The sequence below is a fragment of the Drosophila kikkawai genome, chromosome X (genome assembly GCF_030179895.1).
Source record: "Drosophila kikkawai strain 14028-0561.14 chromosome X, DkikHiC1v2, whole genome shotgun sequence".
Classification (NCBI taxonomy): Eukaryota; Metazoa; Arthropoda; class Insecta; order Diptera; family Drosophilidae; genus Drosophila; species Drosophila kikkawai.
Window position 1 is genome coordinate 16,728,214 of NC_091733.1, and position 21,704 is coordinate 16,749,917.

At 43.7% G+C, this 21,704-nt stretch overlaps 3 protein-coding genes across 3 annotated transcripts; 2 read left to right on the forward strand and 1 right to left on the reverse strand.

The window, feature by feature from the left end:
* The first annotated feature begins 47 nt into the window (after positions 1 to 47).
* SmydA-9 (SET and MYND domain containing, arthropod-specific, member 9) lies at positions 48 to 10,512 on the forward strand. The gene is made up of 2 exons (XM_017162646.3): positions 48 to 1,313; positions 9,464 to 10,512. The coding sequence occupies exons 1-2, from the start codon at positions 462 to 464 to the stop codon at positions 10,103 to 10,105; spliced, it is 1,494 nt and encodes a 497-aa protein (XP_017018135.1). The 5' UTR covers positions 48 to 461; the 3' UTR covers positions 10,106 to 10,512.
* Positions 4,884 to 9,204, reverse strand: drosha (ribonuclease 3 drosha). The gene is made up of 3 exons (XM_017162645.3): positions 7,565 to 9,204; positions 5,183 to 7,501; positions 4,884 to 5,121 (listed from the first exon to the last, which is right to left on the reverse strand). Exons 1-3 carry the CDS (start codon positions 9,087 to 9,089, stop codon positions 4,994 to 4,996), a joined length of 3,972 nt encoding a protein of 1,323 aa, XP_017018134.1. The 5' UTR covers positions 9,090 to 9,204; the 3' UTR covers positions 4,884 to 4,993.
* A 5,845-nt stretch (positions 10,513 to 16,357) lies between the features above and the next one.
* Positions 16,358 to 21,596, forward strand: su(r) (dihydropyrimidine dehydrogenase su(r)). The gene is made up of 6 exons (XM_017162736.3): positions 16,358 to 16,541; positions 17,987 to 18,042; positions 18,248 to 19,000; positions 19,061 to 21,118; positions 21,190 to 21,347; positions 21,418 to 21,596. The coding sequence occupies exons 2-6, from the start codon at positions 17,998 to 18,000 to the stop codon at positions 21,503 to 21,505; spliced, it is 3,102 nt and encodes a 1,033-aa protein (XP_017018225.1). The 5' UTR covers positions 16,358 to 16,541; positions 17,987 to 17,997; the 3' UTR covers positions 21,506 to 21,596.
* Positions 21,597 to 21,704: the final 108 nt, after the last annotated feature.

Sequence of the window (21,704 nt, forward strand, 5' to 3'; positions counted from 1 at the left end):
CGAATCGCTGGCCGCCCCCTTCGACTTTTCACATAAAAATCATGTAAGGCTGGAAAACGGCGACAGTTTACTCACGGCAGTCGCGAAACAAACGCTGCAGGCGAACCAATCCGCTCTAAGACCACATAAAATATTCAAAAAATACAAAAACAGTCAGTTAGAAATCCGCAGAAATCGATTGAGTTTGTTTACAGATTTACAGAGTTCAAGGATCGATTCAGAGATTAACTTACAACCCATTCGAAAATCGTTGATACGGTTTAAAGATTTGTGAGAGTAGAGTAGATCAAAAATATTTGTAAAATCCAAGCCAAGCTCCCTGATTGTTGAGGAAACTCTGCTCTTCGATCCGATCAGTGGTCATCCGTCATCGATACCTGTTAGCTGTGTGATCGATCGCTGTTCCAAGTCAAGGATAATTTTTTGTTTGAGTGACTATTTATACTGAGTGTTAGACCGATATGATTTGCCCGAAACGCACCTCGGAGCTGCTGGACCTCCACCTGGCCCCGTTCAAGGACAAGGATCCGGCCTGGGAGATCGGCGTCTCAAGGATCGCCGGACGCGGCGTTATGGCCACGCGCAGCCTGAAGCGCGGCGAGATCATCTTCCGGGACAGTCCTCTGCTGATTGGTCTGGCTGCCAACGAGGAGGATGCCTTGAATAGCTGCAGCGTGTGCCTGGTTGTCCTGCCGGACACCAAGTTCATGTGCCGCCAGGGATGCGGCCTGCCCGTGTGCAGTCTCTGCTCCAAGAAGAAGCAGCACAAGGTCGACTGCGATATGTTCAAGTCGTGGGGCCCCAATGAGCCTGATGTGGCCAACTCGGTGATCATCCGGCTGCTGTGCGTCGCCCGGGCCATCAATCTGACCAAGGAGCAGCGCGACCTCATCTACTGCCTGCAGGCCAATCTGGACAACAACCACCGCACGGAGGTGCGGAATGCGGCCAAGTGCTTCAAGCGCTTCCCCACCGACAAGAAGATCGTCGAGATTATGAACCGCACCGTGGCTGTCCTGCGGACGAATGGATTCGACAAGACCTACGACAGGAGCAACGACAACCAGGAGTTCAACTATCGGGCCCTCTATCCGCTCTTCGGAGTCGTGAACCACGACTGCATTCCCAACGCCTACTACACCTTCGAGGAGAAGACCAACAACATGATCGTCCGCGCCGCCGTTGACATCCCGGAGGGATTCGAGATCACCACCACCTACACCAAGCTCTTCACCGGCAACATTGCTCGCCATCTCTTCCTAAAAATGAAGAAGGGCTTCACCTGCAAGTGCTCGCGCTGCTCCGATCCAACGGTGAGTGGGGGATATATATAAATCTTAATGAGGTAGCACAGCTATGGTCAAAATAATAGGGCTAAAAAGAATTTAATTAATACCAAAATTTTAACTATTACAAAGAATATTTCTTAATTTATTCAAAGGCTTTGAAGTTTTTCTTCAGACCATATAATACCGGGCTCTAAACATTGTCATTTCTTAATTTTTAGATATCATAGCTTGTTTCCCTTTAATATTATTGATAAAATATCATTTAAATTTAAGTATTGAGTGTTTATTATAATATTAAGCAGAAAGTAGAATATAAATATAGATTTAGTTATAAATTATTTTAAAAACAAAAATGAATCTAGACTGTCCTTTTGGAATACTCTTCATATTATTTTCATCAATCTTTGAAGCTTGAGAAACTCGATTTCATTCAAGGGAATAAACTAACTTCACAGTAAAATAATAATAAAAAGATACAAACATTTTCTGATCGACAGAAGTTGATCTTTTCGGTTGATCAATTTATAAATTAAATTTGCACATCTTCAAAACCCAACTTGATATTCGAATAGTTTCCTTTTTTGTTTATTGTTCATTTGTATTTTTAATTGAATGATAACAGTATGCCCTCCTGGTGATCAAAGACCCATTACTTTGTATCATTTGGCCTCTTAATTTGCGCATTTTCTTGGCCCAAAAGGCATGGCTGCCCCAAGTGATGATCGATGGGGCAGCTGAATAAACTATTGGAACCACCACTTGACCAGGAAAATAATAATCAAAGATATTTTTCCCAGCCAAAGATTCAGATTCAGGTGTAGAAGTGATGCCATTACATTTTTTGGATCAAGATCCATCAAAGCAGACAACTTCCTAAGCTTTCAACAAAAAAAAAAAAAAGAGCTATATTCTGGGTTGCTTTCATTAAGGATTTCCTGCGCCCATCAAAATTCAGCCAAAAACAATTATAAACTGGCGGCCAGAACGATCTTCCCAGCCCCCCTTTTATTAATTACAAATTGTGGCTATTGTTGTTCTTGGCAGTCGATTGATTTCCTCTCCTCTGGCTTTTCCGATTTCCAGGCGCAACAAGTGGCAAACAAGACGAAAGAATAATAACAACAATAATAAACATTAATAACAGCCAAAAACAGAGCTATAAACAATTTTGTTTATTTTTAACAGACCGAAAACAATTCAATTAAATCACAAATAAATAGATGATTTCTCGAAAGCTTTTTAATCTTTGGACAATATATATTTGAAAGACGTATAAAAATTCCAGATCCCAAAACTCTTGTATACCAAATAATGTCTTCTTGTCCTCTCGGGGCAGTTCGATTTTGATTTCCTACGATAGCGATCGTGATCGCGATCTAGATCTAGATCTAGATATATGCCCATTTAGCTCGGTGTCTCTCGGTCTCATTTATATTTTTTATTCGATTCGCCAGCTTTGTTGTTCTTTTTGTTCTTTATATATCATAGAGAAACATATTTTCTTGGCCATGGCCACATATAGCGCCTCGGATCGTAATTTCCCATTTGACATTCGCCGAGAATGCGAGGAGGCGCTATGCAGAGGCCAAGAAATCATGCGAACTATTAAGCAGAAATCCCTCGGAATTGTCTTGAATAATCCAAGAAGAAAAACCTCTATAAATGGTAGCCTGTTTTAGCAGGGGTAGCCTCTATATAAATTTAATTATCTTTAGTTGTTTATTAAACTATTGATTTGATTTCATTTGATCATATAATTTGCCTCACAAATGAGCCAAGGAATAGTTCTAAAATAAAAAAACTAATTAAATTATAAAACTTAATGAATTCTGATTATAAAAATCATCTTTGTCATCAAAACTTTAAATTTGAATCTGGGTAATACATTTTTTATGTATTATTTATTACTTATCAATTGCAATAAATTCATTTTTTATTTTTTCTAAAACTCACAACTGTGACTATTAATTATTTCTTTTACAAGATATATCATATATTCCCTATATATTATATTTTACCTGTCAAAAATAGTATTAAAAATAGCTATTTTCTGCTATAAAGTGGAATACGCTTTGCTAAGCTATTCTTTGAATTAAAATATATTAAAATTATAAGAACTAACCGGACTTTTTTAACTAATTATACAAATTTTTACCTTTAACATTTCACACTATAAATTGAGATATTAACAAATCAAAAATATATATCAAGTTCTTCATTTTGCATTCTGTTAATACGAAAAATAACTTATTTATATGTTTAAAGATATGTTTTTTATGATCCTACGTTTGTAGTAGATCATTAAAAAAATATACAGGAATTTCTTGTGTGGGTGAGAATATTTTAAAATATATATATATATATTTTTTGGATTCAGTTTGTTTTCTAATTTAAAAAAAAAGACAACTCCAATCGCCAATTTGTTAAATGTCAAATAAATGGTATGGAAATTGTGCCCTTGACTTCGACACGTGGCAGGGGTGACTATGTGTGGGTGGGCGATGGGTCAATAAATAAAATTATAGTTTCCACCAAGTACATAGTTCAGTGAACTCCCCGCCAGCCAAGGGGGATTTTACGACTGGGCAGAGCTTCCTCCGCTCAAGTTTTCTCAGATTTCCATCATCCGTTTCGACTTTCGGCAAATCTGCGGATCGGAACCATTAATTATCTGGCGAAATTTACGAGCGAGCAAATAGCCGGACGATTCCGATTGAGAATTTTATGGAGATGACGTGGCCGGGACACATCCTTAGCAACCTGAGTGTGGATATTTATCGATCGCACGAGCGAATATTAAAAAACACGCACACGATGCGCGACATATTCATTATTTATGTGTAAATCGCAGAACATCTATACGGGAATATCATCAAACATATTCGCATGGCAGCGAGATATACACTGCGGCGATCATCACTACTTGTTCGATCCGTTTTCGGATTATTTTTAGCTGGAATCGGAATCCCAACAATGCCACCGCGATTTTCATTAGCCGAGACACTGGCCCCAATGATTCACGCACCGAAAATCTCAAGTGCTCTCCTCATGCCTCAGATCTTGGGATCAGCAAGTGATCGATGGCATTGCAAGTGCCTCATAATTATGCCGATTATCGATGGGTTTGGCCATGTGTATGTAGGTTTTTGCCGCATTGTTAGTACATAATTTGATTACTCTTATTTTTTCAATTAAATCAATTCAAAAAATTTAAATCGAAATAAATCATAATTTAAAAAAATCAAATAATCGATTTTAGAATCGATTTTATTTCCAGCTCTACTAATCAATAATAACTTGAATATTCATAACAATCACTCTGAATATCCTTTTTAGAACAAGTAATTACAGATTCGATAAGCTGATCACTTTATATATCCCTAATAATCGAACTTTACATAGACCTTTAAGAAATAGATACCAATTTCATTAAATTTTATCGATAAGTTATTGAATACTCATAAAAAACACACTGAATATCCTTTTGAAAACGCGTAATATTGATAGCACTTTATATATCCTTAAGCACTTTACATAGAGAAAGGTTAAAGATACCTATTTCTTACCACTTTCATCGTAATTATGTCTAGAGACTTACTTTTTTGTTTTTATTTAAATAATCATATAATTGCGGGCTATATATAATTTTATAAACCATGATTTTCCATGATTTTCGTTGTGAAAGTCTGGGCCAAAAGCGATCCTTAGGAGGACACAGAGGACGCGGAACTCTTACGCAGGCGACGTTGTCGCTTGGGAGACGAGCTGGAGTCATCACTCTCGCTGCTGCTGCTGCTACCGCTGCTGCTGGTGGTTTTGCGCTGTATAGGAACTAGAAACCAGAATACTCGTTAGTCTTCCTTTAAGACTCCAAACCATTACGAATGCCTTACTCTTTGGGCTCTTTGGAGCAGCGCCTTCTAACTCTTCATCGCCATCTTCCGGCAACTCGTCACTGGAGATATTCTCGTGCATGCGATACTGCTTGGGCAGGTGGCTCTCATCCTGCAGCGGTGCCGCAAACTTGGGTCGCCTGGCCTTCTCCTCCTGCTGCTGGCGTTCGCCATCGTTTTCCAGCTCGTTGCCCGTCTGCTTCTTGATGCTCTTGGCAATGACACGCTTCTGATGATCCAGCTGGGGGAACAGGTCCCTGGAGTTCTCCAGCGCCTGCTTGGCAGCGTTCATCTCCGCCTGCTGGATGGAGGAGCCGCTGGAGGTGGCCAGTCGCTTGGATCGAAAGTAGACGGCCACCTTGTAGACGCGAGTGTTGGTCGGTCCGCTGGCCTCGACCACCTTGTAGTAGGGTATGTCCGGCTCCCCGCCGTCCATGGTGCGCAGGGTGAGGCAGCACTGCTGCAGCTTGGACTTGGGATCGTTCCAGTCCTGGTTCATGATGAACAGCTGCAGGCGCGGGAACAGGCACACGTGACAGAACTGCTCGCAGTAGAGCAGCCCCTTGTCCACGTACAGGGCGCCCAGAAAGGCCTCCAGCAGATCGGCGCGATCCTTGGTCTTGAGATCGGCCTTGGGATTGGCATAGACAGCATACTTGGGCATGCCGAGATCGTCGCAGACCACCGCCTGGGTGCGGTTATTGACCAGCGAGGAGCGCAGCAGGGACAAGTGGCCCTCATGATGCTCGGGAAAGTGGCGATAGAGGTACTCCGAGCAGATGAGCTGCAGCACGGTGTCGCCCAGGAACTCGAGACGCTGATTGGAGCCCAAGGTCAGGTGGGTGAACCCAATGGAGCGATCGGTGAAGGCACGCGCCAAGAGCCGAATGTGCTTGAACTTGATGCCAATGGAGTCCTCGAACTTGGTCAGCTCCTGGAGCACCCGATAGTTACCAATGCAGCCGCGATCGCCCAGCGGCTCCTGCTCCTGCAGCGGATGCTCCGGCAGATTCTTCCAGATGCCCAGCAGCTTGTCGTCCTGCCGGAACAAAGCATCCGTAAAGACCTCGTCCGCCACCTTGATGCCGCCGTCCAGGAGCAGGGCTCCCATCAAAGCCTCAAAGCAGTTGGCCATGGCATGGCGCAGCTCCAGCTCGTGGCACAGATCCGATCCATGGGCGTACAGCATGAACTCCTCCAGCTGCAGCTTCTTGGCCAGCAGGGCCAAGTGCTGGTTCTGGACAATGGCCGCCCGATAGGTGGCCAAGCCGCCCTCCTCCAGCTCCGGGAACATGAAGAACAGATGGATCGAGCTGAGGAACTCCACCACAGCATCGCCCAGGAACTCGAGCCGCTCGTTGTGCGTGATATTGGAGACCGTTTCGTGATCCTTGCCAAAGCGGGACATGATGCTCACCAAGGTATTGATGCCTCGCTTCCGGGTGTTCATGTAGTGAATCTTCCTGTCCCCATATTCCGGCTGCCGGATGCCACAGTTCGTGAGCGAGTTGCGGGCATGATCCGGATTCGTGCCGTAGTTCTCCTTGTACGACGGATGCGTCAGGGCCAGCTGAAGGAGGTAACGATTCTTGAACCTGTAGCCGATGCTCTGCTCCAGCAGGTCCAGCGACTTGTGGAACCGCAGGTGGCCAGTCAGCACAGGCACCAGCATGGCATGCTGCACCACATCGCACATGATGCCCGTGCGATAGAATCCCTCCGAGCTGATGGCCACCGTGATATTCCGCTTCATTCGCCCCTGCGTGCGCATCTCCTGCAGGCGCTGCTCCTTCTCCTCCAGCTTGCGCTTGTCCTTGAACGAGGGCTTCGACATGTTGGCCATCAAATGGCGGAACTTGACGTACTCCCGCCACGCCTTCTGGTACTCCGGATTGCCCGCATAGCTCAGCTGCGGAGGACGGATCCCGAAATGGACAATTGCCGGATGCGATATGCCCGTCTCCCGGTCCACGCACTCGGGCAGATCCGAGTTGTTCCTGTCCAGCTGGTCCACCCGGAGCGAGCAGGGCTTGTGGCCCGGCTTGGTGACCAGCATGCCCTTGATAAAGTCCACATAGCTCTGCCACTCGCTCTGGCTGATCTGGTTCAGGTGCAGCAGCTGCTGGCGCTCCACCAGCTGGGCGGAGTTGTCCAGCAGATAGCGGAGCACCTCGCACATGGCCAGCACCTCCTTGCCGTTGTCGGGGAGTTCGCGCACGAAGCGCGGCAGAAAGTGAAAGGCTGGGCAGGATTCGGTGGCGGCATTGGGCATGAGATTGAAGTCGACCAGCTCGAGCAGCTCGTGGAAGAGGTACTTGACTGGAAGAGAAGAAAACAGAAAATTTAAAGCTACTCTTGGAAATATGCCTGCGTCACACTTACAGAACAAATCCAGCTCGTGGATGGTAAAGTTCTCCGGCATCTTCTCCTCCTCGTACTCGATGGTGTACTCGATGTTGAAGCGGATCACCTTGCAGACGGGCAGATCCGTGAGCTGCACGTGCGAGAGCAGGGAGAAGCCCTCGAAGAGGAACTCGTGCTCGTCGTGCTTGATGATGGTCGGTGTCTTGGTCAGGAAGTTCGTTGGCGGCGAGATGCTGATCCTGTAGTGAAACAGCTTGCCGGCATTGTTGCTGTTCCGATCGCACACCTTGTACCCCGTCTCGCCCGGATAGATGCCATGTCGTATACCAATCCGCCGGGATTTAGCCGAGCACCGGCACAGTGGGCCGTCGTTCATCTCGCCGGCATCGTTGTGCCAGAGATCGGCGTGCACGCGCTGCGGATGCTGCACCTTGCGCGACAGCTCCTCCATGCAGCAGTCCTGCTCGATCTTAAAGGCATCCTCGTCGGAGTCCTCATCGGAGGAGGAGGAGGAGGAGCAGGCCTCCGACTTGTGCTTATGCTTGCAGACCCGCCGGCGTGGCTTCCTCGGTGGCGGCACGTAGACGGGCAGGGTCTGGCGCACCCGATCCGCCCGCTGCAGCAACTCCTCGTCAAAGAGGTCACACAGTTTCTGGAGGCGTACGCGACCCTTCACCTCATGCTCGCCCTGGAAGCGCTCGTAGTAGGGTTCCGCCGGCGAAGATCGAACCCATGACTCCGCTGGGGCCTCCGTTTCCCGCAGGCTGTTCATTTTCTTCACATAGTCCTCGGATTTCTCACAGAAATTGGCGCACCACTTGCGCAAAAGCCGATCCCTCTCGGTCTCCACCTTTGGCTTGGGTCGCGGCTTCTCCACCACCGGCTCCCTCCTCTCCCTGTCCCGCTCGCGATAGCTGCTGCGCGATGTGTACGTCTCACTGGTGGTGCTCCTGGCCGACGATCCGTAGTAGCCATGCTGGGATCCCATCGGTGCTCGATGCGCGTAGTGGCCGTGACCGTGTGCCTGCAGGGGCTCGGAGGGTTGACGGGACCCGTGACCATAGCGGGGCTCGTATCGCCTTCCGTAGTTGTAGCCCGAATAGTGGTTATAACCCTGCTGGGAGCCATAAGAACCGTAGGAACCGTAGGAACCGTACCTAATTCTCTCGCCCGGCGGCCGGTGCTCCGGATAGTGCTCCGGATACTTGTAGCCTTCGTACGGATACGTTCCCGACACCGATCCCGGGTACTGGTAAGAGCTCTCCTGACCGTAGTACTTGTCTGGGGGTGCCGCTGGATAGGAATACCCATCGTAGCCGTATGCCGCCTGCTGGCCATAGGCATCGTAGCTGGAGCTGGAGCTGGGTGCCTCCGGATAGGTGTAGTGGGAGGTGTTTGGTGGCTGAACCGGAGGCTCATGCCTGTGGGTCGGCGGAGCAGCTGTTATACCGGGCGGACAAAGGGCTTCTTCCGTTTCCGGTGGCGGCGGCGGCGGCGGAGGTGGTGGCGGCACCGACGTGGGCGGCAATGGCGGTTGGTACATGGTTCGTTATTTTTTTAAACACGGAAATCTTTCACAATCCGCAACAGCACATTTTCCATTCTGTTTATTTTAGAGCTGGAGGAAACACAGGTAAACCGGCTGTTCATTTAGCTAGCTAGAGATGGAAAAGGGTCGATGGAAACATCGATACATCGATGATTTTATAATAACGGTTTTTTGAAACATTTTCAAATTAAGTTAAATGATTACGGAATAAAGTGACTTTATAAGTTGAAAAGCTATTTTGCATACAAATTTGCATTAAAATGGCCATTAAAAAAAAATTTTGTTATTTAAGAATATTTAATTCATTTTTTAAATCATTTTAAATATTTATAATTATTAATTTAATTTATTATTTTTCTTTTTTACAGGAGAAAGGCGCCTTTATCTCTGGCTTGTACTGCCGGGACACGAACTGCACCGGCCTGGTGGTGCCGGAGATTACCGGCCTCCCGCATCCCAACTACAATTGCCTGGAGTGCAAGCAAAAGTCAACGCACGCGCAGATGATGAAGTCACAGGACTTCGCCTCCGGGGCCATCAACGCCAAGGCCAACTCGAACTCCTTGCGGACGCTGGTGCAGTATCTGAACGAGAAGAGTGACGCCTTCATCCCGAGCAGTAACTACGTGGTGATCGAGGCCAAGTTTGGGGTGCTGCAGCGCCTGCAGCAGGGTCGCGAGGACTGCTCCGAGGAGCTGGCGGCGAACACTCGCCTGCGCTACAGCCGTGACATCACTCAGGTGATGGACAAGCTGGGACTGGGTGACAGCCTGCTGCGCACCCAACTGGTGCAGACACTGCAGCGCGAAGAGGAGCGCCGGGCCAAGCGGCTGGCGGAGGAGGCGGAGAAGCAGCGCAAAATGGCAGAGCTGCAGGCCAAGGCCGCCGAGGCGGACAAGATTCTGGCCGCCTTTGAGGCAGAGCAGGCGGCCGAAGCAGCTGCCGCGGCCGCATCCTTGCCAGCAGCGGATCCTGCTCCATTGCCGCAGGCAGCCACCGAGCTGGCCTAGGAATTTCAATTGCCGTATTGAGTCCTATATTTCAAGGCCCAATTAACCAGCTGAGTTGTCCAGTATCGTCATTGAGACTTGGCTTAAAAGTTAATTAAAAATATAATTGATCTTCTTTTTATGTTAGTTTTTACCTTAATTTGTTTGATAGTTTTTTCTTATTTGTTTTTTTTAATGAAACAACGAAAATGTATGCAACTTTTATGGATATGGAATATTAACTAAGACATGGCCAACACAGCTGGGGAATCAGGTCCTGACTACATATATGTGACTCAGACAGGCGCTGTCCCCTTACCCCCGTACAGTACACCTGGTCACCTAGTTCTGTGTTGTGTGTACTAAATTAAATAATTGTATCTGTATTTGTATTTATTTATTTATAATAAATTAAAAATTATACTCGACGAGTGTGCAAAAAGGCTGCCAAAGAGCTGTCTGCTCTATACGCTTTGGTGGGGGCTTTACGCGACGTTTTGTCAAAACGTTTTTTAATCCAACGGACTAGAGGTATATATTTGTGAAATTGTACAGCAAATGCCAGAGAAAAAAAAAAAAGAAAGGGGTTAATCCAGTTTAAAATTAAAATATATACATCTTTGGCATTGAATTCTTTATGAAAATTTGAAGAATGAGTGCAAAGTAAAGCATTTTAATGAGAGTATTAACAATATTTGAAAGATTTTATATAAAAATTCGAGTTAAATTTTTAAATAAAATTTCTCTAAATATTTTATATATTTTATTTTCAATTTAATTGTAATATTTATCATATTTTGTACACCGAAAGCGTGCCAACCAAACGACAGGAAGAAAAATAGCTTGAAATTTTATGTTTTAACCACCTAAAAATGTTGTTGCTTTTCTGGATAATCCAGAAATATATCTAAGAGTAATTTAGAAACAAAAAAATCAAGGATATGCGACCAGGAAATACACTAACCTTATGTGTTACGGCCAGAGAAAGCTTTGAACTGGCGAGTTGCAACTGTGGACACCACTGATTTAAAGTGTAGACTGAGCCAAATGATCACAACTATGCGGTATTTAAACACAAAGTTGTGCAACTAGCGAATTTTTAGTTTATTTTAATTTTAAAATTTTTATTTTTATTTTTATTTATATTTATATTATTTTTTAAACAGCTGCCCAACATACTTCTCTCCAAAATTTTCCTAGGGATATTTTTACAAGTAAAAAAACTTTTAAGAAAAATAATTAGGGATAAAAGATAAAATACTAAAAAATTAAATAATTTATTATTTAATCAATCACAAAAGTAAAGTAAATAAGTAAAACCTAGACTTTAAACCCATTAAATTCCTTTCCAAATCAAGTTATACCCTCTAAACAAATAAAGAAATCATTCAGGAAATGATTTTTCAACTTTATGCGACTTATTCATAAATTTCGATGCGATTTAATTCGATTTGCTTGCCTGGCATTTGTTTTATTCGCCATTAAAAGTTGCAGTCGACTTTGGGCGACCGTTAAAGTTGGCGGCCGAATCTATTTTTGAACGTTGTCGTCTCCGCCGTGTGTACCACAGCCACCGCCTCCTCGTAACGCCTCCTTGTACCACCCCCTCGTGGCAGCAACAACAACAAGTAGAACAGTTTGGCAAGTCACACGGCCGTTTTACGATTTTAAATATATACACATATTCATAAATTTATATAGTATATATCGCCAGCTAGTTGTATCCGTTTGGTATGTCTAATGAGAAATTGTCATTTGCCGTTTTCAATATTTCGATTTGATACAGTTTTTGCCCCAGTAAACTTGCTCATTAAATCGAAAATCGTCTACATAAACATTAATTAAATAAATCTCACACGCTCTCAGTAGCAAAAGGCTCTTCCTGCTGCATACTATGAATATAGATTCGTGTACCGATCGGCTCCACCTGTCTCATCAATTTGTTCGAGAGTCTTTGCTGCTCACCGATGTCATCGTGTGATCTTAATAGATGGCTGTGCGAAAAGATATATACAGTAAGCCGATATATCTACATGCCCGCACATACATATATACTATATGGTAGTGTATCTGCATAATGACAATAACAATAACAATCCTGCTACAACCAGGAGACAGAAGAGCCAAACAAATTTGAAAACTCAGAAATCATAAATAAATTTATAATAAAAATGCCAATAAATTATGCTGTATGTATAAATGTATATATAGTATATGTATCTATCCGTCGATCCAGCTCTCTATTTAGCTATCTATCCACATCTATCTAGAATCTAGAATCTAGAATCTAGAAAATATATTTCTATCTGGCCTCTCCATCTATATCTGTCCAGTCTTGTCGTCAGATGAAAGGCTAGGGACCCGGCAAACTTGCGGAGCTTGTCGCATGTGGATGTTCTAATCACATATTGCTTTTAGCTCATGGCATATTCTGGGATCTGGAGGTGGGAGGTGGCAGGTGGGGCTGCACTCGGTTCAACTTTGATTAATTGCACGCATTTCCCCTTCGCATACACGACATTTGTTAGCCAACATACCCTCGTCAAGGGGTTACAACTAAGCATAAGCGAACCTGTATTACCTTAAATTGAATCTAAATTTAATACTTGTACTATTTAAGCATCACCAGAGGCATCGATCTAGCCAAGTTCAGCAACTATCTTCAAGCAAAATCCAAAGAATTCCATTTTTTTAAGGGTATACAAACTTCTGCTTGCCCCAAACTATTTCCATAATCATACACATGTTATAAATTAATAATATTTCTAGGATATAAAACTAGGACTAGACATGCCAAAGAGTCCACATTTTATTTAATAAGTCAACATATTTGCCTGAAAAATTGCTTTTTCTTCGATTTCTTTTAGGGTTTTTGACAATAAAAACAGCAACAAAATAACATATACTATGTATAATGACGCATATTGAACACAATTTAATAGGAAATAAGTGTATATAATTTTACAGATTTGTATATTGTACTTACTGCTCGGTATTAGCCAGGTCTTTTCGGCTTTCAACACTTTTGTTTTTTTTTTAGAGGGAACCAACCTTTATGAGGATGGATGGCACCGCCTTCGAGAAAATGACTGAACGATGTGACAATGGGCCCTGATGGGCCCTGTCTCTGGTAATCCGCCAGATCCAGTGGAAAGTGGAAGAGTAGAAAAGTGGAAAAAATCACAAAGTGGCTCAGCGGGTCTCCGACCAAATTTGTTGAGGTCTCGGCATGCGTATTTTGGCATGCATTTCGAATGTAATTTATGTGTGCCTGCCTGCCTGCCAGCCTGCATTGTATATTAATTAAGAGCTCTGATTTACTAGCAGGAGGATGCCTCCCCCATGCGCGTATAATTTATGCCGTTTTAATGGTTGCTCCATGGGGGGTTTGCACTCGTTATTGGCCCCCCTTTTCCGGGGCCAAAAACAAAAATTACAAAAGAATATTAAATAATCCAACTGCATTCACTTTTCTGGGATAATTTGACGCCAGTTCAAGTTTATTGCCAATGTCATGTGCCACTTGGCACTCACAATGTCTGCAAGTTAATGGCCAAAAAAAATAAGACAGCATCGTAAATTGTTATTACCAAATCGTAAATCGTTAGTTTTTCGTTTACGAAATGGGCCCAAAGCATGTGGGGGAAAGTGCAGACTAATTAAAGTCATGTCTAAAAACATATACAATATTTTTCAACGCAGTAAATAAGGTTATTTCGGATATTAAAAATATATATAAATAATATTGATCAGAATAACCTATAGCATATTTTTATATTAGTTGAGGTTATAAAGCTTTACAAATTAAAAAACAATTTTTTAAATATAGTAAAGGAGTTTTTGCCACGATTTTTACATCCTTGCAGGGTATTTAAGTGTCAGTCACAAGCTTGCAACTTTGTGAAGGAGTCATTTCCGACCCTATAAATCATATATATTCTTGATCAGCATCAACAGCCGAGTCGATCTAGCCATGTCTGGCGGAAAAAAAGAATTTATATATTTTTCCAAAAAAATATAAGGGGTTACATCGTTAAAATTGTGAAAAATTGACCAAAATTTAGACATTAAATTAAGTATGCAGATTTGTTAAGCTAATAAAAACTAACATTACGCCGATTTCCGAATTAAAATTAATGAGGGAGTTTGAGGGAGTTATAATTTTTTTAGATTTACATTTGTCCCAAAAAAATGTGTTCCCATTTTTTTCAAAAACAAATATAAGGGGTTACATCGTTAAAATTATTAAAAATTAAAACAAAGCCTTAACTTTAGTGTGCAGATTTATTGACCTTATTAAAACTAACATTTTGGCTTAGTTATGGATTTCTTAAGTTTTGATTTTTCCCCAAAAATTATATAAAAAAAGACACCATATTTTCTAAGTTTTGATAAGGGGTTACATTGTTAAAATTATCAAAAATTTAGAAAAATGTACAAAAATTGTAATATTAAAATTATGTATAAACTCTTTTAAAGCAAATAAAAACCTAATTCGAACAGATTTGCGAATTGAAATTAAGCAATTATTTTACAAATTAAATATATTATATTCAAAATAATGAAAATGATCAATGGACATTTCTTGATGCCAAAATGAAAAGCTATTTGCTTAAATTATTTTGCATTTTGTGTGCATACTTCTCGGCTTCTTTTTGCAATAAAAGCTAATTCATAAGAAGATATGTAGTTTATTAAAAAAAACTTCATATAAAAATCGAAAGTATCTTAGGTTCTTATTTTTCTTATATATTTAAAGAATGCGTTTTATAGGGTGAAAAACCTGTTTAAAGGTACTTTTTGGTACCTTTATAAGCTGTTTATTTTAATAGCATTCTTTTGGGATGCCATGAAAACTGGCTAGATGAGTCAAGGCTGCCTAGTTTTGGACTAGGCAAAACAGAAGTTCTTGGCAAAGTATTTCTTAATTAAGATTTGGTTATAGTTCGGTAAACTAAAATTCAGGTTACAAAATTAATGTTGCCTTAACAGATAGCAAAGCAGAACCGGTTGCCCGATGTAAAATCAAAGATCTGCAAGGCATATATACAGTAGTACCTCGAAAATAACCGATTTTTTTTTCTTATAAACTAAATAAAATTATTTTAAGCAAATTGATAATTTAAATTCAAATTCAAAAATAATAAACAAGCATATAAATATATATATAATAAAACAAAATTATATAATAAATAAAAAACATAAATAAAATAATCTAAGATCTAAATTTAATATAAAATGTACTTTAAAATATTAAATTATAATTATTATATTTTATAATATATATAAAATATAAATAAATAATCTAAGATCTGAGACTGATCTAAGATTGAGTCCCCTTAAAATATATAATTTCCTCTTGGCTTTATTTAAATCCTAAGTTTTTGTTATAATAATACACATCATATGTTGTAATTTATTGTTTAAATTGGCTCTCCGTCCGTGTTAAATGGTATTGCTTGTATTATGTAAAGTTTGCAGAGCGAAACTGAGAGAGCAGAGAAGCAGACTAAATAAACAAGAGGGGCGATCGTGTGGCATGCCTAGAAAAATATTATCTGCACCGATAAAAATCAGATAGTGGAAGTAGAAAAGATTTTAGGCAATATTTTAGTGATTACAATATAAATAATATATAATTAAATAAAGATATATCTAGCCTTTAAATGAATACATTTTTAAAAATATTTATAAATAAAATTACTTGTTATTTTCTGTGTACTAACATTGTAAACAACTAGATTAAAGATTTCTGCAAAATCAACAGGTTGTTGTTGTGTTGACATGGGCGTGCTTTTGAAGAAAATTCTAAGATACAGGGAAGTCTTCCTATTCTACAGAATATTAATATTATTTATTTATAGCTTATACTATTGATACTATTTTACTGATATAATTTGTTTTATTATAAGTATATTGCTACCCTATGCCAAAGACACAAAAAGATCTTCTTAAAAACAAGAAGTTACAGGTAGATGTTTCAAAAAGTTAACCCTATCTTCCTCCCTAGTATCCTTTGCTAAAGAGACTCCTTGTGTTCTGTGCCCATCAACCCCTTCTCTTTGCAACTTTCAGTTATAATTTCTTGTGTAAAGATCATTCAAGATTAAAATAGAATTGGGAATATATAGTATATCCCCTCACTATTAACTATACTACGCCCATGGGCATTGTATCAGCTGGTGATAGTGGGAAGCTGGCGTCGACGGCGATCAGCGATGTGGACAGCAACGCGGGCCGAGGCGACATTGATTTCGAAATCGTTCTCCAAGAGTCATTTTCAATTTGGCGTTTCCAGTGTGAAGACCAATTAAAGTTTTCCGTGCGTCTCGTTGCGTTGTGGTTTAGTTTCGGTTCGGCTTGTGGTTCCAATTCCATATATTTTTTTTTGTTCTGTGACCGCCAAAGAGTGTTTTAATTTTTTTGTTTGTTAATTAAACAAAATTTCTTCTAATCGGTACGTATTTCGGCCCATAATCTTGAGATAATCGCATTGTTTGTGGCTCGAAAAAATAAAAAACCCAAAAACGGAAACCCAATTAAGCACAAACAGCTTGAGTTCTGAACTTGTTTTTCGCATTTTGACATTAGCATATTATTAATGAAAACATATATTCAGAAACTTGCCGGACCATAAAACCCAACTGATAATGGGCCAGATGATGAGGGGGCTGCTGGGGGGAGGACTGCCATTGAACTATTATGTCAAAAATAATAAAAATTCTAATCAGACAACGAGCTAGAGCCAGCGAGAGAGAGATAGAGATAGAGAGATGGAGAAAGAGAAGGGGAGAGGGCGTGAGCCCCACCAGAGAGAGTCAGAGACAGAGGCGAGAGCGTCGTTACAAAATATGAATTGAATTGAATTCGATTAAAACGCATATGTAAACGGCGCATGTTCGCAACGCTGTTAATTAGCAGTGGCTCTTATGTGATCTGCGAGATACTAGTTAACAGCACCTATGTAAATGGTGTAGTCTTATGTACCGTTAGGCATTAGGCCAGCATTGAATTTAATTATTTTAAATTAAATAATTGTAGGTTGCTCTTTTTCAACAAGCACTTTAATACAATAAAATATTCCCTTGAATGGTACAAATTTTAGTTGGTTAAAACTACCCACTGTTACAGTAAATAGACTGTAAAGAGAAATGTATTTGAAATATAACAAAAATAACACTTATTTTGTTGCCTAGTGCCTTTGAGTTATTACTTTTTTTGTAAGTTAAATTTCCAAATATAGGGACATTTCCTGCTAACTTAAATAAATTTGGAAAAACACTAAAACTAGTTTTGTTATTTCAACATTTACATTTTATTATTGCTTTAAAAATTCCATTAAAAAAATGCAAATATATATAAACTACAATCTTTTTCATCAATAACCCCCCTGGCTAGCTTTTCTATATAATCAAAGTAGAACGCCTGAATATATGTATATTATAGCTAGAACCAGTTGGGAATCATAAGCAATAACAATACACTATTTAGCAATAAAAAAGAAAACCAAAACATACCCCCCAAGTCGGCGACCTTCCTTCACCCATCCGTAATCTCCGCTGGGTGGCCCGATTTTTGGTGTTTTTGTTTTGCCAAAACTACCCAAACTTATAAGAAAATAAACTATAAAAAAAAAAAGAAACAAATAAAAAAAACGGGGTGGTGCCACATTAAAACCATAATCTCCCCTGTCCGCGGCAACCTTGACTGATAAATGATAAGCGCCCTTATAAATGATAAGAACTATGGTGCTATATATGCACATAGATACAGTGCTGGCTCAGGACTCGAGTGGGGGCCCTGATAAGAGTCGCAGACCCGAGATTAGAGACGATGTTGAGCAACTGGGAATCTCCACGTGGCCCTAATCCAAGATTATCCATCCACCTACTTTTTTTCCAGGAGAAACCAAGATGAGTCCACCGCAACTGCTGAGCAAAGACTCTCCGGATATTGAGGTAGGTCAAACTCCGCCCAAAAAATATATATAGATTTAATTGGCTACCGGGTATCTCATAGTCGAGCACATAGTCGTCTGTAGATTTCCTAATTCATAATTGATATTGCCTGAGTGTCGGACTCTGATAAGATTCCGAGGTAGTCCTCCGGTCTTCGATAGTGAAAGTAATGATTTATTGGACACTTGATTCACTTGATTCACAGGACCTGCTGTCGCTGAATCCGCGCGTGAAGACCCAGTGCTCGGTGGTGCCCACCAAGCAGACGAAGGAGAACAAGAAGCACTGGAAGCGAAATGCCGACCATGCGGCACCGCCCTGCACCACGCTGAAGAACGACTTCTCGGACATTAAGCACACGACGCTGTCGGAGCGCGGAGCTCTGGAGGAGGCGGCCAGGTGCCTGAAGTGCGCGGATGCCCCATGCCAGAAGTCCTGTCCCACTCAGCTCGACATCAAGAGCTTCATCACGAGCATCGCGAACAAGAATTTCTATGGAGCCGCCAAGGCGATCTTCTCGGATAATCCCTTGGGCCTCACCTGCGGCATGGTGTGCCCCACCAGCGACCTCTGTGTGGGCGGCTGCAATCTTCAGGCCTCGGAGGCGGGTCCCATCAACATTGGCGGCCTGCAGCAATTCGCCACCGAAGTGTTCAAGCAGATGGGCGTAAGCCAGCGCCGTACTCCGCATGCGGAGGCCAACCCATTGGCCGGAAAGATCGCCCTGCTGGGCGGTGGTCCGGCCTCCTTGTCCTGCGCCACCTTCCTGGGGCGTCTGGGCTATCGGGATGTGACCATTTATGAGCGTAGGAGCTATCTGGGCGGACTGAGTGCCGCCGAGATTCCGCAATACCGCCTGCCCATAGATGCGGTCAACTTTGAGATCGATCTGGTCAAGAATCTGGGCGTACGCATCGAAACCGGGCGCTCCCTGGGCACCAAGGACCTGACCATTCAGGTAATAAAATCATATACAACAAACTGAACATTTATTTAAGTAAATAAATCTTGTTTTCAGGGTCTGCTCTCCTCCGGTCACGATGCCATCTTCGTGGGCATTGGCCTGCCGGAACCCAAGCTGAACCCGATCTTCGCTGGCCTAGATCCCAGCAACGGCTTCTATACGTCCAAGAACTTCCTGCCCCTGGTTTCCGATGGCTCCAAGCCGGGTCTGTGCGCCTGCAAGGCTTCCGCTGGATTGCCCAAGCTCCACGGCAATGTCATCGTCCTGGGAGCCGGAGACACGGCCTTCGATTGTGCCACCTCGGCGCTGAGATGCGGTGCCCGGCGAGTGTTTGTGGTGTTCCGGAAGGGATCTTCGGGCATCCGGGCGGTGCCCGAGGAGGTGGAGTTGGCCCGGGACGAACGGTGCGAGCTGCTGCCCTACCTGAGTCCCCGAAAGGTGATCGTCAAGGATGGCCTTATCACTGCCATGGAGTTCTGCCGCACGGAGCAGAACGACAAAGACGAATGGGTGGAGGATGAGGAGCAGACACAGCGGCTGAAGGCCAACTTTGTTATCTCGGCCTTTGGCTCGGGCCTGGAGGATGCGGATGTTAAGGCTGCTCTGGCTCCTCTGCAGTTCCGCGGTGAGCTTCCCATTGTCGACAGGATCACCATGCAGAGCAGCCTGAGTCAGGTGTTCCTCGGCGGTGATCTGGCTGGCGTGGCCAATACCACGGTGGAGTCGGTCAACGATGGCAAAGTGGCCGCGTGGAGCATTCACTGTCAGCTGCAGGGACTTCCCCTGGATACACCGGCTGCCCTGCCGCTGTTCTACACGGACATCGATGCCGTCGACATATCCGTGGAGATGTGCGGCATCAAGTTCGAGAATCCCTTTGGCTTGGCCTCGGCCCCGCCCACCACCAGCACGGCCATGATTCGGCGAGCCTTCGAGCAGGGCTGGGGCTATGTGGTCACCAAGACGTTCGGCCTGGACAAGGATCTGGTAACCAATGTCTCGCCCCGCATCGTGCGCGGCACCACCTCCGGCTACAAGTACGGACCCCAGCAGGGCTGCTTCCTGAACATCGAGCTCATCTCGGAGAAGCGCGCCGAATACTGGCTAAGGTCCATTAGGGAACTGAAGCGCGACTTTCCCGAGAAGATCGTGATTGCCAGCATCATGTGCAGCTTCAACGAGGACGACTGGACGGAGCTAGCCATCAAGGCGGAGCAGTCGGGTGCCGATGCCCTGGAGCTCAATCTCTCCTGCCCGCACGGCATGGGCGAGCGCGGTATGGGTCTGGCCTGCGGCCAGGATCCCGAGCTGGTGGAGCAAATCTCTCGCTGGGTGAGGAAGGCCGTCAAGTTGCCCTTCTTCATCAAACTGACGCCCAACATTACGGACATCGCCTCCATTGCGGCGGCTGCCCAGCGCGGAGGAGCCGACGGTGGATCGGCCATCAACACGGTCCAGGGGCTGATGGGTCTCAAGGCGGACGCCACCGCCTGGCCAGCGATTGGTAAGGAGCAGCGGACCACCTATGGCGGTGTCTCTGGCAATGCCACCCGCCCCATGGCCCTGAAGGCCATCTCGGACATCGCTAGACGCGTTCCAGGATTCCCCATCCTCGGCATCGGCGGCATTGACTCTGGGGAGGTGGCGCTACAGTTCATCCAGGCCGGTGCCACGGTGCTGCAGATCTGCTCCTCTGTCCAGAACCAGGACTTCACTGTCATCGAGGACTATTGCACGGCACTGAAGGCTCTGCTCTACCTAAAGGCCAATCCGCCGCCAGTGAACGGCGCCTTCTGGGATGGCCAGTCGCCACCCACTCCGGTCCACCAGAAGGGCAAGCCGGTGGTGCGTCTAACCGGCGAGGGCAACGTCACCCTGGGCTTCTTCGGTCCCTATCAGCAGCAGCGGGACATCAAGATGGCGGATCTGCGCAACAAGAAGGGCGCCCTGTGGGATGCCGAACAGGCGGCACAAAATCCAACGGCAATCGAAAATGGCAACTCACCAAGGGCAGCTCCTAGGATCAAGGATTTGGTGGGCGCGGCTCTGGAGAGAATCGGGCCGTACAACAAGCTGGACAACAAGCAGCAGAAGGTGGCACTGATCGACGATGTGAGTGTGGACATTTCTTTTTCTATTTAATTTTTCAATTCATGGGTTTTTTGTTTTGTATATTTTTCCAGGACATGTGCATCAACTGTGGCAAGTGCTATATGACCTGCGCCGATTCCGGATACCAGGCCATCGAGTTCGACAAGGACACGCACATTCCGCACGTGAACGACGATTGCACGGGCTGCACACTCTGCGTCTCTGTCTGTCCCATTATCGACTGCATCACGTGGGTTATTCATCGAAAGGAGCTTCACATTTCAATATTTACTGATATAATTTGTTTATTTTTTATCCAGGATGGTGCCGAAGAAGATTCCACACGTGATCAAGCGGGGTCTGGAGGAGAAGACCTACTACACCCACGCCCTCAGCCAGTGCCAGTAGATGTTCCTAGTTTATATACTTATGTAATTGATATTAAATCCAATCTGTATAATCCAAGCACACGTAATAAATATTTCAAAAAGCAAGTAAAAGTAAAGGTATTTACCAACCTTTTTTGGGGATATATCTATGTATATGTTATATCTACAGGTATGTTTGTCCTGAAAGTTTTCTATCAACTGGAAGGAATTAATGGAAT

Coding starts and splice junctions, on each gene's coding strand:
- SmydA-9 (XM_017162646.3), top strand. CDS start 462: ATGATTTGCCCGAAACGCACCTCGGAGCTGCTGGACCTCCACCTGGCC. Junction 1,314..9,463: donor CGCGCTGCTCCGATCCAACG/GTGAGTGGGGGA, acceptor TCTTTTTTACAG/GAGAAAGGCGCCTTTATCTC.
- drosha (XM_017162645.3), bottom strand. CDS start 9,089: ATGTACCAACCGCCATTGCCGCCCACGTCGGTGCCGCCACCACCTCCG. Junction 7,502..7,564: donor CCACGAGCTGGATTTGTTCT/GTAAGTGTGACG, acceptor CTTCTCTTCCAG/TCAAGTACCTCTTCCACGAG. Junction 5,122..5,182: donor TGCTCCAAAGAGCCCAAAGA/GTAAGGCATTCG, acceptor TCTGGTTTCTAG/TTCCTATACAGCGCAAAACC.